General features: G+C 37.4%; 1 protein-coding gene and 1 long non-coding RNA gene across 3 annotated transcripts; one reads left to right on the top strand and one right to left on the bottom strand.

Annotated features, from left to right (window-relative positions):
• Positions 1-5,185: 5,185 nt before the first annotated feature.
• Positions 5,186-7,059, bottom strand: LOC122606557. Of its 2 annotated transcripts, none has more exons than XR_006324943.1 (4): positions 6,975-7,059; positions 6,524-6,589; positions 5,733-5,865; positions 5,186-5,310 (listed from the first exon to the last, which is right to left on the bottom strand). It is a non-coding gene; the product is annotated as an uncharacterized LOC122606557 (long non-coding RNA). The 2 variants fall into 2 exon arrangements; XR_006324942.1 differs by lacking the exon at positions 5,186-5,310 and adding an exon at positions 5,441-5,496.
• A 5,432-nt stretch (positions 7,060-12,491) lies between these two features.
• Positions 12,492-14,534, top strand: LOC122608401 (scarecrow-like protein 14). The gene has a single exon (XM_043781501.1). It carries the CDS (start codon positions 12,562-12,564, stop codon positions 14,434-14,436), a length of 1,875 nt encoding a protein of 624 aa, XP_043637436.1. The 5' UTR covers positions 12,492-12,561; the 3' UTR covers positions 14,437-14,534.
• The last annotated feature ends 1,396 nt before the right edge of the window (positions 14,535-15,930 follow it).

Genomic DNA, 15,930 nt, shown 5'->3' with positions numbered 1-15,930 from the left:
GGACAAAGTAGGAATTGTACATTAGATATTACAGATAGTAACAAAAGATATTAAGCCAAGATTTATATAGGACATTAAGCATATTTTTAGCAAAACATGTTTCCTGCTCGAATGAAATAAGCCATGACTTTGTTAGCGGTATACTAAAAAGAGGTGGGAAACAAAGTATAGACATTTTGACCAATTTTGACTTGACCCAACTTACCAGCAAAACTATTACATCTAAATCGTCAATTTCAACGCCACATACATATGCCAAAAAAATATTCACGACAATATATCTAGACAAAAATAGGCACCAAGTAATTATCAAAATCAAATGTTAAATGGCATTTGCTTTGTTACATGATTGACATGAAAACTTGTTTGTACATATAGTATAAAAGGGAACAAACTTCCAATATTGATTAGGAGATCATTTACTCCTTTGAAACAGCTACAGGCCTCACATAAGTGTAAAAGCGTTTGTATTATAATAATTCCTTGTCGTCTCATTGATATACAAAGGCCCTTTAAATAGGCACCATACAACCGAAATTTAGGAATAGATATACAGCAAATATGGAAAAGATAAACCAAGCAATAATTAAGCAACTAATTCACATAAATCTATTTCTATAATAATAGTGGCATTATTATCGGCTAAGACACCCCCGCAGGTTGAACGGGCGGTGGACAGACGTTCAAACTGGACCGAAATGACTGAAAAAATTGCCGAGAGAGTCCCTTGGTGAAAATATCTGCATACTGTAAGGAAGACGGAACATGAAGCACCCGAATATGGCCTATGCGAACCTTTTCTCGGACAAAATGTATATCAATTTCAATGTGGTTAGTACGCTGGTGTTGTACAGGATTATCTGAAAGGTAAACGACTGAAACATTGTCACAGTACACAATGGAAGCCTGTCGTAAAGGAGTGTGCAACTCAAGAAGTAGATTACGAATCCACGTGGCTTCGGCAACCGCATTTGCAACACCTCGATATTCAGCCTCGGCACTGGACCGTGAAATGGTAGGTTGTCGCTTAGAAGACCAAGATATTAAGTTATTGCCAAGAAATACACAATATCCACTGGTCGAGCGACGGGAATCAGGGCAGCCACCCCAATCGGCATCAGAGTACGCGACCAAAGAAGTGGCGACCGACTGATGTATGTGGAGACCGTAGTTGATGGTGCCCTGCAAATACCGAATAAGACGTTTCAAAAAAATAAAGTGAGGTTCACGGGGATCATGCATGAAGAGGCAAATCTGTTGAACCGCGTATGAGATGTCGGGACGAGTGAAAGTGAGGTATTGCAATGCTCCAGCCAAGCTCCGATAAAGAGTAGGGTCATTAAAGGGTGCACCATCTGTAGCACTTAGTTTGGCTGCCAAATCGACCGGAGTTACACATGGTTTACAGTTTGTCATGGAAGCACGAGCAATGATGTCCTTTGTGTATTGAGCCTGAGATAAAAAGAGACCATTGCTACGACGAGTAGCCGTGATGCCCAAAAAGTGATGAAGAGGACCCAAATCAGTCATGGAAAATTCCTTGGACAACATATCTATAATCTGTTGAAGTAGAGTAGGAGACGATGCGGTAAGCACAATATCGTCCACATAGAGCAACAAATAAGCTATGTCAGACCCGGAGTGATAGATGAAAAGAGAATTGTCACATATACTGCTTTTGAATCCCCTTGAAAGAATAAAGTTTGAAAACCGAGTATACCATGCCCTAGGAGCTTGTTTAAGCCCGTATAGAGATCTCTTTAGACGACATACAAAATCTGGATGACGTTTGTCTACAAAACCAGGAGGTTGATGCATAAATACAATCTCATTTAAATGCCCATGTAAAAATGCATTTTTAACATCCAATTGATGTATCAGCCAAGACCGAGAGACTGCTAAGGATAAAATCGTCCGAATAGTAGCCGGCTTGACAACCGGACTAAAAGTATCTTCACAATCAACGCCCACGGTTTGAGATTTCCCGTTAACAACCAAACGAGCTTTATACCGTTCCAAAGAACCGTCAGACTTGAACTTATGTCGAAATAACCACATGCATCTGATTATTGGTCTATCAATCGGCCTTGGAACCAACTCCCAAGTATCATTCACCTGTAAAGCAGAAAATTCGGTTTGCATTGCATGTAACCAATTAGGATCCGCGAAGGCTTTGGCATAGGTAGAGGGAACAGGTGAGATGGATGTAGATATAAAGGTTTAGGAAGTTGTTGGTTGTTGTGTTTTGGCTTTGGAGCGGGTGACCATTGGATGGGTGTTTGTAGTAGGGTGACCAGAGGGTGCTGGTCGCTGGGCACTGTTCACGCGCTGGGGAGCTACAGAAGACTACTGGCAGCCGAGGTGGAAGGGGCAGGTTTGGCTCGGCGGGTGTAGGTAAGGGGAAAGGTTGTAGTACGTGGTTGGGTCTGGGGTAAGGCTACTGTGGGCGGGATAGGGTTGCTGAAAACAAAAGGGGAGGGGATTGTATCATCCAAAAACTCATAAGATCTGGCAGAGGAGGGAATTGTGTATGGGAATGTGTTCTCGTCGAAGGTAACGTGACGAGAAACATGAACTTTACCAGTGGTGGGGTCAAAACACCTGTAACCACGGAAATCTGGGGGATATCCAAGGAATATGCAGCGAACAGAACGAGGGTGAAGCTTGTGTGGTTGTGTGGCAAATGTGTTTGGATAGCATGCGCACCCACAAACTCGTAAATGGTCATATGTGGGATGACGCAAGTACAGGGCAAATGTCGGGGTGTAAAAGTTTAGACGTTTTGTGGGCAAAATGTTGTGTAAATAGGTTGCGGTGTGGAATTCTTCGACCCAAAAAATAGGTGGTAAGTTGGCATGAATGAGTAGAGAACGGATGATGTCGTTTAGGCGACGAATCATACGCTCTGCTCGGCCGTTTCGTGAAGATGTTTGTGGGCAAGAAAATCTGAAAAGTAAACCATGTTGATTGGCAAATGTTTTGAAAGCATGGTTATCGAATTCACCCCCGAGGTCACATTGGAATGTTTTGATGTTTCTGTTAAATTGGGTAGCAATTAAGCGGTGAAATTTAGTGAAAGTCGGGAAAGTTTCAGATTTGAATTTCAATGGATAAACCCAAATAAAATGTGAGAAATTATCAATTAGAACCATGTAATATTTATACCCACTTTTACTAGTTACCGGTGATGTCCATAAGTCACAATGAACAATGTCAAAAGGTGAAAAGGTAAAAGAATTGGAAGCAAAAAAAAGGAAGTTGTTTACTATTAGATAATTGACATGAATGACAAAAAAACTTGTCTTTATTACATGGAAAATTGAAAGTACGACTAAGAACATCCAAAACTTGAGCACCAGGGTGACCAAAGCGCTCGTGCCAAGGCAAAGACGTAGTGGTAATGAAACAAGCTGCTGGTGGAAGCTGGGGAGCAGTGAATGGGTAGAGATCCCCGGTGCTATTATGGCGCGAAAGAATTCGTCCAGTTGTTAGGTCCTTCAAAGAAAAACCAAACGGGTCAAATTCCACAGAGAGGTTATTATCTCGAGTAAAACGTCTAACAAATATAAGGTTTTTAATGATTTTAGGGCTGTAAAGGATGCCGGGCAGGATGTATGTGCGGTCAAAAACGGTGTGAAAACCTGTCCCAGATCCATATATTGGTAAACATTGACCATTGCCCACCAAAATTTTACTACTAACAGGAAGAGATAAAGGTTGTTGAATCATACCTTGGTCCTGAGTGACGTGTCGTTCAGCGCCTGTATCCATGAACCTAGTGGGGTCTGGTTGCTGTAACTGCATTGTTGTATAGGCTGCCTGGAGATCGGTGGGGCATAAAGCATTGTACCCGGTTGGTTGTTGAACTTGATGAGCTGTTGGAGTGAACTGAGACTGATCAGGCTGCTGGTACATGAAGTTAACCTGTGGAGATGATGGTTGTCTCTGCTGACCGGGAGGAGGACCCCACGAAGGCTGAGTTGGGTACGGGCAGGGAGGCGTATTCCACCATGCCCATTGAGGGTATCCTGCTGTTTGGTAAGACCAAGGGCTGTTAATAGGCTGCTGAAAACGTTCACCCCCACGCCCGCGACCTCCGCAACCTCGATAACCTTGCCCTCGTCCCCTTCCTCGACCTCGTTGGTAACCTGAAGGTGGCAAGTTAGGGTGCTGGGAAGGTTGAGAAGGTGGTGGCTGGGTGGAAGGCGGTTGTTGAGTGTTTTGGGCTTGAGGGGTGATAAGGACCGATGAAGGGCTTTGGTGAGCAGCTTGGCGTATGACCTCATCTTTGAGCATAGTTTGAGCTAGATCCCAGTCAGCGTTCTGTGAATTAATAAGAGAGACAGTTGAGTCAAATTCTGCGGGTAAACCACGTACCAATTGTAACACAAGGCGAGACTCGTTCACGGGCTGATCAACGTCTCCGAGTTGATTAGCAAGATCTTGCAGTTGTTGGCAGTAATCGTCCAGAGAAGAGCATGCCGACAGTGTAAGGTTGACAAATTTTGTTTCCAGGGCAGCCGCTCGTGCTTTCTTGTTGCTTAAGAAAATCTTCTCAATCTTGACCCAAGCATCCCGTGCTGTTGAGTCGGTTTCCAAGACCTGAACCAGAAGATCATCTGATATAGTGCTATAAATCCACTGCAAAACCAGGGCATCAATTTCTTTCCAGGATGCATAATCGGCTGATGTCTCAGGTGGAGGTTCCGTTTCATCAAGATGATCACTGACCTTATAGGCCACGGCATGGAGCTTAAAGATTTTAATCCAGGATGAATAGGTCACCTTGGAGCCGTCGAGGGTCCGAATCTTTGTTTGAATGTTCGTGACCGAGTATGCTGGGTGAAGAGGGACAGGTTTCTGAGAGGGTTCTGCTGCCATGGGATCAGCAGTGAAACAGAAAAGAAAAGAAAAGAGAGAAGAAAAAAATCGGAGGTTTGTGATCTAGGGTTTCAGAACCGAAGCTCTGATACCATAAAAGCGTTTGTATTATAATAATTCCTTGTCGTCTCATTGATATACAAAGGCCCTTTAAATAGGCACCATACATCCGAAATTTAGGAATAGATATACAGCAAATATGGAAAAGATAAACCAAGCAATAATTAAGCAACTAATTCACATAAATCTATTCCTATAATAATAGTGGCATTATTATCGGCTAAGAAAGTGAACACCCTTAAGGGATTCTTCTGACATTTGAGGCTGGCTAGCGGGGAATCCTAAACCGGGGTATGTAGTTCCAACACTCTTTGAAATTTGCAATGCATAAATGTTCTTCGTAAACTCTTCCCTCAACCTCTCTTCCTTCTTCAAAAAGTTTGGAGAAGCATTTATATATAAACAGAAATACAATCATGAGAATATAAGCATTATAAATAATGGTTCAAGATAACTTGAAAACAACTTCCAAAAGTGCCCAAAACATTAGCAAATCAGCCTCCAAATTACATACTAATAAGAACCCTTTCCTTACTCTACCCTTGGTGGCAACACCTGAAATGTGATAAAATACAAAAAGCTAACAATTTTATTGAAACCCAGTTCATGAAAATAGAAAAGTAACAATCTTTTTAGAACTGACCCTGAAACATTTGGGCTAGTTTTACTGAAAACACAGATTCGAACTATTACATGATCATGTGTTACATTTAAGACCTCAAACTGAAAGATATATATTACCAACTCGTTGAATTACCAAGTAAAAGATCTAAGCATAAGATATATATTACCTCGTCTTCTAATTACTGTAGGATCCTCGTAAAGACTGCAAGGTGCATCAGTCGGGCCGATAGTTCCCCTTCACCATAGATATCAGTCCTCTGCAGGGTTATTGCACCATCCACTATCATATGTGTTTCAAACCTTCAAATAAAAATCACACCTTATTCAAATATGGATATAATATTAACTTCTAATACTAAGAGCATGTATATACAGTATACAATCCTACAATCACATTCCACTTTTAATTCTTTCATCATTATGTAGTTTTCTTGTTGTTTATTATGAATGATAGGTAACTGGCACAAGTTCTTTAATGCACATACAACTTAATATTTCCATTTAGTGCACTTAAAGGTTAATTTTCAATGGATTTTAGATATCTACATCTATAATATCTATAAAGTACCGTCTTCACACAAACGTTTTTCAAAAAAACCAAGAGCTGCTCCTGCCTTTTTCATTTGCACTACACCACCAAAATTTCAACTAAAATCTATATAAGCTATGTAGGATATAATCCAATCAAACAATACAATGTTGCTACCCATGCCATCTGACCTCTAGAATTCAAAAGACAAAAATAGTCCCATGCTTAGTGGACCTCCCACCAACACCCAGTTTATAACTACCAATTGTGACAATCCCATATATTATTGAATGCATCAATTTCTGGTGGTCAGTAACTAACACCGTATGACATACCACATTATAACGTTCTATCAGATTTAAGATTCAAGGTCAATCTGGCTAAACCCTTGTTGACATACCACATAATGTGAAAAATTAAAAGACTAACCTGAATGCATCTGCCTGGCTAAACCATCCACCGAGTACTCAACTTTTGAAAACATGATCATAGAGACTGCTCAAAAGATGATATAAGCAACATAATATAAAAGAATATATTTTAGTCAGTATGATCATATATGTTTGTTAGATATCATATTTCACAATGCTCAACTAAAAACGAAGTACATTTTCCACATGGGTTTTTGAACTAAAATCCTTCGTTTGACCATTCATTGTGCTCAAAAACTGCTACATTTGGATAGACTCAAGTTTTAAACAAATGACTACCTTCAACTTTTCAAGAAATCTTATTTTCCAAAATATCACTATCACTACTTGTCTTGTATCTTAACAAATACACCAAAAAACACAGCCCATACCCAACTCATTCCTTGTCTATTACCAAACCAAACTTAAACCAAAGCACCATCCATTATAGTAAAAACAAAAGCATATACCTGCAAACCAAGACACATACAGTTGTAGTTCTCAATCTGACTTGGTCCAAACCAAGCTGGCCTTCAATCCAGCAGCTTGATATTAGGCTGCATATGTTAATATAAATAATCTCGATAGCCCCTTCAAATGCATCAGCCCCTCGACAAATACACGAACCATGTCATTAACGAAACATCAGGTTAAGAAACAAAAATTAAGTTAATATATAAACATAAATACCTTGATATTAGGTTGCATTTGTTCATAGTCGTCATACCTTGATATTAGGTTGCATTCGTCGTCGTCGTCGTCGTCATCATCAGCAGCCGCCACTGAGAAAAGGCATTGAACAACTCATATAGAAAACAAACAATAAATTAAATAGTATTAATAACGCTTTTAAGGAATATATAAGTTAAAGTCATACTACTTGGAAACTGACTCATGAACAACATTTGACCCATCAAACCTAACCTTACATTCTTCAAATTGCACAAACAACTTCCAATGTTGACCCAAACCCATTTTGCCTCCTCAATATTTGAGACTTTTTATTATTTCAGTCATGGAGTAGCAAAGAAAACTATGCAGGACATTAATTTCCCTAAGAAAATATAAACAATCTCGAAAACTGGAAATGCATACCTTGTCTACATATACCTCTTAAAGTGGCTGAAATCAAACCAATGGCCATATCAACGCTAGCATTGTGGTTTGGAATCGATTCTTTAACATCGTCAATCAAGACACGATTTTGGAGACCTGAGCATATAAAACCATCATAAAGCCTCGAACAAAAGAATACATAATATATAACAAAATCAAACTCGTCCTAAACATTGGAGTAAGTTACTACAAACCTGAACATATAAAACTATACCCTTAATATAGTGATCCTCTCGCTTGCTGATGTTAATAAAATGGATATACTACTGCATAAGCAGAATAAACAAACTAAAAACCACTTCTTTAATCCGAATTTTACATAACAAAGAAAAACCATATTCTAATCAACAAATATTTGAATAACAAAGAATTTTTATTCAAGAAAGTTTGAATAACAAATATAGGTTATTATACCTTTTTGTTTTCGGTTGCTTCTGGTAATAGGACGTGCCGGAAGTTGTTTGCCATCTACCGGTCGGAGAGTGACCAGGCTTTTGTTTTCAATCAACTACACAATAATTATCTCAAAACATGCAAAAATAACGTAAGTTTTCAACTTTATAACAATATAATTTCTAAAAAAAAACCTAAATTAAGTGATTTCAAGTTAGAATAATCATAAAAAAATAGTAGTATACTTGCAGCAGTCACATTACCTCATTAATGTAAAGTTTAACCAGTTGGTTCAAGCCTCCTTGTGTTCTTCACCAATATCTAGCACGAGTCATACCTTGAAATGCCATTTCTCTAAGCCCTTTCATCAAACCCTCCTTCCAAGTCACTCTGAAATATAGAACTGAAAAACATAGTTATATTATGTCTACCTAAAATGTAAGTTCCTCATGCTTCCTCCTCTATTAAGATCGAAACCCTAAAGAGACACACACACACACACATAAACACAGATATACATGTCTTTTTCAAGAATATAACTTATATAAATTTAAAAACAACCACAAATTTAATTTAGACATTTCATCGAGCACTTTATATGCATCACCAAAATTTTATTTCTTTATATTAGTAATCACCTAAATCACAAATATGGAGGTGGAACTTACGAATGGTAACAATCACAACCTTTTTTTAAACAAAAATCCACTCCAAAAATGACAAATAAACTACCTATGATTAGATAAAAATGAAAAACTTGATAAAATAAGAACACTTTTTAAAAAAGAAAAACCTTTTGAATATTACCTTTTCATCATCATCTTAATCTGCTGCTGAATAATATGATTTTAGGTCACCCTCTTCCGCCGTATTCATTACACACACACACACACACACACACTCATATATACATATACGTATATATTTAAAACCCACCGCCAGCGACTATTCCGGCTATCCAAAACCGGACATGTTAAAGATGAAGAGAACATTGAAATTTCATTTGTATATTTTGTTAACCATGTTCAAATCAATTAACCACACATAGATTTATAAACCCAATTTCTTCACCAGAAACAAGATCAAGAAACAAGATCAAGATAAGATGAGAAAAATTATATAGATATAGAATGTGTGTTTTTGAAAGAGAAAGAAGAGGCCTGAAATCTTTTATTCATTCTCTCTCTATTCTCCCTCCAGTCCTTCACTCTATTTCCTTCTACTTTCAAAATTTAAAAGACCTGTCCATTTTTACACCTCCTCTAACACACACCATGTACTACAACCTGCCTTATTCCCCCTCCCAAATACCCTATCACCTTGACACCTAACAACCATACTCCCGCCAAACACCTTATTTGAACACCTGCCTTATTCTCCCCTCCCAAACACGCCCCCACACACACCAAATACACCATAAAATACCTAGCACTTGACATCATACTTCCAATGTGGAAGGATTGTTTGCTTGACAACACACCAAAGTGATGTCACTTTGGATGTCTCCTTTAGTATGAAAGGGGTGATATTATACTCCGTGTACATGTTTTTTTACAAACCGAGCATGATATGATATGATTTCTAAGGGGCATATGTTAGATTGGGATGAACATAATAATAAAAAGTAATGTAGATTTAGATTTTCGATGAAAATTCAGTTGTTGATTGGAGGGCCACGGGGGTCGACATCCTCTAGCCTAGGTTGAGCATAATTTCCTAAGTTTTGGTCTCGTACGTTTTGATACCGCAAAGTATACCAAGTTCGAAGTGAGACACGGCCGTTACCTACTTTTGCTGGTTCTTGAAACCAGTAGCGTTGATAGCGGGAATTCCAAATGGGACCGCTCCCTCGGTTTGCACAATTAGCATTAGGCCCGGATCTTGTGGATAAAATCATAAAGTAAAGACGAAATTGAAAAAGAATTACCATAAAGGTCATCTATGAAGAAAATAATTATGTTAAACGGAAACTCCAACTTTGGAGTCTAAAAAGCATACTTTAAATTTCATAATTAAAGGATTTTGGCATCTACAATTCGTCTTTTATTAATAAGCTTTGGGTTGCAATATGTTAATTGTGATCATTAACATACATTATATTATAATACCTTATTATTTCAATAAGATGGGTCTCATCAATTTTTATTTTCTTTACAGCTAAAACTTTGATTGCAAAAAAGAAAAATGCAGGAAATATATCTTAGAGGGGCAATTATTTTGTGGGATTGGTGTGGGCCCGAATATTTTTGTGAGCCCCAATGTTTGGGCCTTTTCGACATTCTTGCCAGCCGACTTTTATGATGGGCTTTTTTATTTAGTTGTATTAACTATTAAGTAATAATTTAGTATTACACAATTACGGTAGAAATGCCTATTTTAAATACCCGATTGGCGGAAAACCCCATACTAATCCGTCCGAATGGGCGACGATCAATATGGGTAAATCTTGTCCCCTCAGACTTGAACATGTGTATACCCAAACCAAACCATCATAAAGGGACTTCCTTATGTCCTCACCAATACTTGAACTCAAGACCTTATGGATAAGGAGATGATATTTCAATCATTGAGCTAATGCTCAAGGACTTGGCTTGGGTATCATGATAATTGTTTTTATACTTTTATATTATTAATAATAAAATAATAGTGTCAAATTGTGAATTTGTGATTGTGTATAGTAACCTTGTGGTGTAAGTATTATACTTAACTATATTTGATTGGTTCAAAAACCTCTGTTTATATCCCAATTTTAGCGTGAACAAGAAGTTTCAAGATTAAGCCTGAAATTCACTGCGTGCAATGTGAACAAGAAGTTTCAAGATATGGATCAAACACTGAAATGCTCACTGTGTGCAATGTGAACATGAATTTCAAGAAATACTTTAATAATGTGAGAAAGTGACAAATAACATGTACGTGGGGAGCAAGTCAAAAAGTGAACAAATATATTATATTGCAACTTTTGTAGAAAAAGCTGCAACCACTCAACCAAAATCTTCATGATAATCGAATAAAAAACTAATTGGATAAAAAGACGACTTCATACATTGAATACTTCGAATACATTTTTATTAAATATAGCTTTTAATTAAAACAACATATTAAGGTCATCATAATTATAGCTATTTTAGGAGACAAAAGGGTAATATATATATGGGTTAAGTATCTGAAAGTATAAGTAACTTTTATATTTTTTCTATTGTGTAAATATAACTTTCATTTGGTTCATTGTATGTAACTAACCCGCTAAATTTGAACGATTAATGTAAAATTTTTACGTTGACCAATCAAAAACTTTTACGTGGCAACTCGTATGGTGCATCACGTATACACTTTTACATTAATCGTTCAATTTAACGGGTTAGTTACATACAATGAACCAAATGAAAGTTACATTCATACAATAGAAAAAATGTAAAAGTTACTTACACCCCTAGATACTAAACCCTACATATATATATATATATATATATATACGACAAACGTTCAAAGCAGCAAAATATTCAATGTTTGTCATAGAAAAAAGCACTTTTTTTAAAAGTAAAAATTTGGTCGTGTCCATATTAAGAAAAATGTTTAAAATGAACTAAAGGTTGGATATATGTTAAACGGGATTTAGTGGAACCAGGTTGGAAAGTATACAATTCTTATGTAACAAATAGAATGATGCATATATGTCATAATTAAACCTAAGATCGTCAAATTCATATTAATTTTACATCACATTATAGGCATGAAAAGAGATGGAAAAAAGGCCAAAAAACTCCACTTTTGCGTGAACCCGAATGACGTTTGACAGACGAGGATGCCAAATTAATCCACGATGAACAAGTCGAAGCGGACGTCAAGACAACATCACCACACAGGACGCAAATTAAGTTGGCCACAAGACAACAAACCCGACATAGAACCACACCCTTTGCTCTACATACATACCTCTACCATATCAATTCTGTCATTTATGCGATTTTTACTTAAATTATGAATCTATACACATTTGATTGTCATTGAAGTTTTAAAACCCTTTTTGGGCATTTTACAAAAAGAAAGATGAGAAAAACTCAAAAAGTTTAAAAGAATAATTTTGATTTTTGTTTTCTATAATCCTATAAGATTATTTTCCATCTTTTTGTGTGCGTCGTTTCTTTAGCTCGGTACACTATTATAGATACATTTCAAGCATATTTAGTTTTTGAAATAAAAATGGCAATTTAAGGAAAAGACAATAATAATGATAAAGCACAAATGGATATGATTTTCTTGGTGTCAACATCATCATTTGACTATTCCAACTTGGCTTAACTTAAGTCTACTTCCTTTGAATGTTCCTTCACTAGAACTATCTATGTTGCACCTTTACCGGACCATCCGGTTACCGGTTATCATACAAGGTGGCTAAGGCATCTCTCATTACTTCTATGAACCTTCCATTTTTCTATATTTTATAACACAATTATTTCACAATCTGTGACACACCAATTACACAACACTTGTAAATAATGCACCAAAACTTGTACATATCAACTCTCTATATGAACCCCTACCCATATGTTTTTGTTTCACACTTCAAAACAATTATTAAAATTCCACATTCTCAAATTCTTTTTTTCTGTTATGGACACACTATATGTAACAGCTATGAATAACTACCCCAACAGCTATAACCACCACACAGTTCAATCGCCTTTTGACCAAACAGCTCAAGTAGCTCTCTTGAATTATAACCCGAATGACCCGATATCCGAGTTTGATCAAGGTCCGTGTCCATCGACATTTGTCGATGGAAACGGGCCTGATATTCCAGATAACTATGATTCTGTTCTTAAGTATTTGGACCAAATGCTAATGGAAGAAGATGACTTGCAACTAAAGCCATGTATGTACAACGAGTGTATGGCGTTACAAGTCGAAGCGGCTGAAAAAGCGTTGTACGACGTTCTTGTCAACAAGCAGCCCGCGGATATTCCAGATTGTTCAACTGGAACTGACAGCAGTGGAGACAGTATTGTTTCAAGGGTTCCTTGGTTTGAAAACTGTAGTTACTCCCCCGGAGAAGTCTTAACTACTCATCTCCAGGGGAGTAACTTAAACTATAGTAGAAAAAGAAGCCCGGATCAAGAAGAAGGGCGAGAGACGAAAATAACAAACATTTTAAATGAAGAATTTGATCAGCCTCAACAATATGATGAAGATCTGTTACTTTATGATCACGAACCACGAGCCAAAAAGACAAACGAATCGAAAAGAGGAAGACCACGAGGAAAGAAAAACACGAATAATCAAGAAATCATGGTTGATTTAAGAGATTTGCTAACTCAATGTGCCCAAGCAATCACAAACGCTAATCATGGTTCGGCGTGTGAAGTTTTGAAGAAAATCAAAGAGCACTGTACTCCAAATGGAGATTCTACTGAAAGATTGGCATATTATTTTGTAACAGCGATAGAAGCCCGTTTGTTAGGAACTGGCCCAGAGATTTACCGAGAGTTCAATCTAAAACAGTTTCCAGCTGCTCAGATTTTAAGAGCCCATCATTCTTTTATGATGGCTTGCCCGTTTCACCGAATGACAAATATTTTAGCAAACGGGTCAATTGGGAAACTGTCACAAGGGAAAAATAAACTTCACATTATAGATTTTGGTATCTTATATGGGTTCCAATGGCCATGTTTTATCAAGAAGTTGTCTATGAGGCCCGAAGGCCCGCCAATGCTTCAGATTACAGGCATTGACCTTCCCCAGCCGGGTTTTCGTCCAGCAGACCGGGTTGAGGAAACCGGTAGACGACTGGCAAAATACTGCAAAAGGTTTAATGTGCCTTTTCAGTATAACAGTATAGCAAAGAAATGGGAAGATATAACGATTGACGACCTGAAACTTGAAAGAAATGAGGTCACTGTGGTCAACTCAGTTAACAGGCTGCAGAATATGCTGGACGAAACCGTCATAGAGAGCAGCCCAAGAGATACAGTCTTGCAGTTAATCAGAGAGATCAACCCGGACCTGTTTGTCCTCGGGGTTCTGAATGGGACTCACAATGCACCATTCTTGCTGAACCGGTTCAGAGAGGCTCTATTCCATTACTCGACTTTATTTGACATGCTTGATAACACAGCAGATCGAGAATGTCAATATAGACTATTGTACGAACAAGAGGTGTTCGGAAGGGAAGTGATGAATGTGGTGGCATGTGAAGGGACTACTAGAGTTCAGAGACCCGAGACGTATAAGCAGTGGCAATCGAGAACCATTCGGGCCGGGTTTCGACAGGTCCCGATGTATCGGGATAAATTAGAAGAAGTGAAGAGTAAGGTTAAGTTGCATTACCATAAAGATTTCCTGGTGGATGAAGATGGTAAATGGATGTTACAAGGATGGAAAGGGAGAGTTATTTATGCATGTTCTTTATGGAAACCTGCATAAAAGATGTAAAACCCTAGAAGCATATTTAATATTGTTCATGTCTTAATTTATTTTTTTGCAATTCTAGTCTGTATCAAGATCAAAAAATTTTTAGTGTTTCTTACTGACGTTGATTCTTAATATTCCCAGATAACTTGATACATCAAATTTTAGTCTGTTGGTGGTTTATAACCGTAAACACTATAATCTAATGGTTTATATATACTATTAGAATATAGACTTATCAAATTTTCAAAAGGTGAAAATAATGCTTACCTCTTAAGCTTGATTTTGACCGGTCAGAGCAAGAACATGATCTTCAGGTAAATCCTTATATTTTACAGTTATGAGTATGGATTCATTCAGCACGTGTTTGTCTGTGTGATAAACATAATACAAGTCATTTTCAGCAGACATAATTGTATTTGTATGTAGCATTAACATAATGATGCAATTTTCCACTAGCTATATTTTACTAATTCAATGAACTGGTCTATTTGCACTGTAACTTTCAATAAGCCGGGAAGTTTCCGTTTAGGAGTATAATATACATATGAAAACAATCTAGATAACCTGAAAGAGCAAAGGTCCCAATCGCAATAATATATAAACTCTATAAATATGTATTGTCAATTCTATGATTACCAACTGCTATACCAGCTTACAAAACTTATGTCACAGCACTAAAAATTTGACCTGCCAATAAGATTCGAAATGTACAGTGACACTTAGCATTAATGAATTATGAATCAGTATATGCCTTTTGAGTAGGCCAAGAGTGGGCCTTTTATCATTCAAACTGGATGACATACTTGAAAGCAGAATAGCCCTTTTCGGCACCTAAAGCTATTTCACTGAGAAGTCAACGTACGACCGAAGTTTTCTGTTAAACAAACCTCAGCTTTATCACGACAGATTTTCTCCTAGAAAATTGTTTCCCGTAAGTGCAATGTAAAACTTTCAAAAAAAACATACTCGTAAAGCTGAGGTCTTATTAACAAAGCCTACATGCCCCGGGAAGGGGCGGGGAAATTACAGAAAGCTGGCCATAGATTACCTGATCCAAAAGCAGGAAAAATTTGACAAATATGCATTGCAACTCATTAATTAAACAAGTATGCACAGGGAGCCTCATTGTAAAGCCTCTAAATATTCCACTATGAACTCAAATACCACCTCTCTATCTTGGTACATCGAGAAAATCATCTCCTGAAACCATCAGCCCTAGTTTTGAAATCATCAGTCTTCTCTGAAACCTTATCTGAGTTTGGAAACAGAGAATGGAAATGGGTATGGTTTTCTAAACCAAACCCTTAGGTGGATATCGAAGAAGGATACCAAATCTAACAAGTATCAATGTTAACTCCATTGCCTCAAACTCAAAAAATTTATACCAGGCATACCCAAACACTATGAACTCCATCTCTCAAACCAAACACCCCCTTGTAGTATTACTTAAGAGCCATTGATATCTTCAACTGAAAGACTTCCTAGCTAATCACTTAGTTTTCGTGA

Source organism: Erigeron canadensis, chromosome 7, assembly GCF_010389155.1.
Source record: "Erigeron canadensis isolate Cc75 chromosome 7, C_canadensis_v1, whole genome shotgun sequence".
In the NCBI taxonomy this organism is placed as follows: Eukaryota; Viridiplantae; Streptophyta; class Magnoliopsida; order Asterales; family Asteraceae; genus Erigeron; species Erigeron canadensis.
Note: the sequence above shows the minus strand (reverse complement) of the source record. Positions and strands in the feature narration are given on the sequence as shown.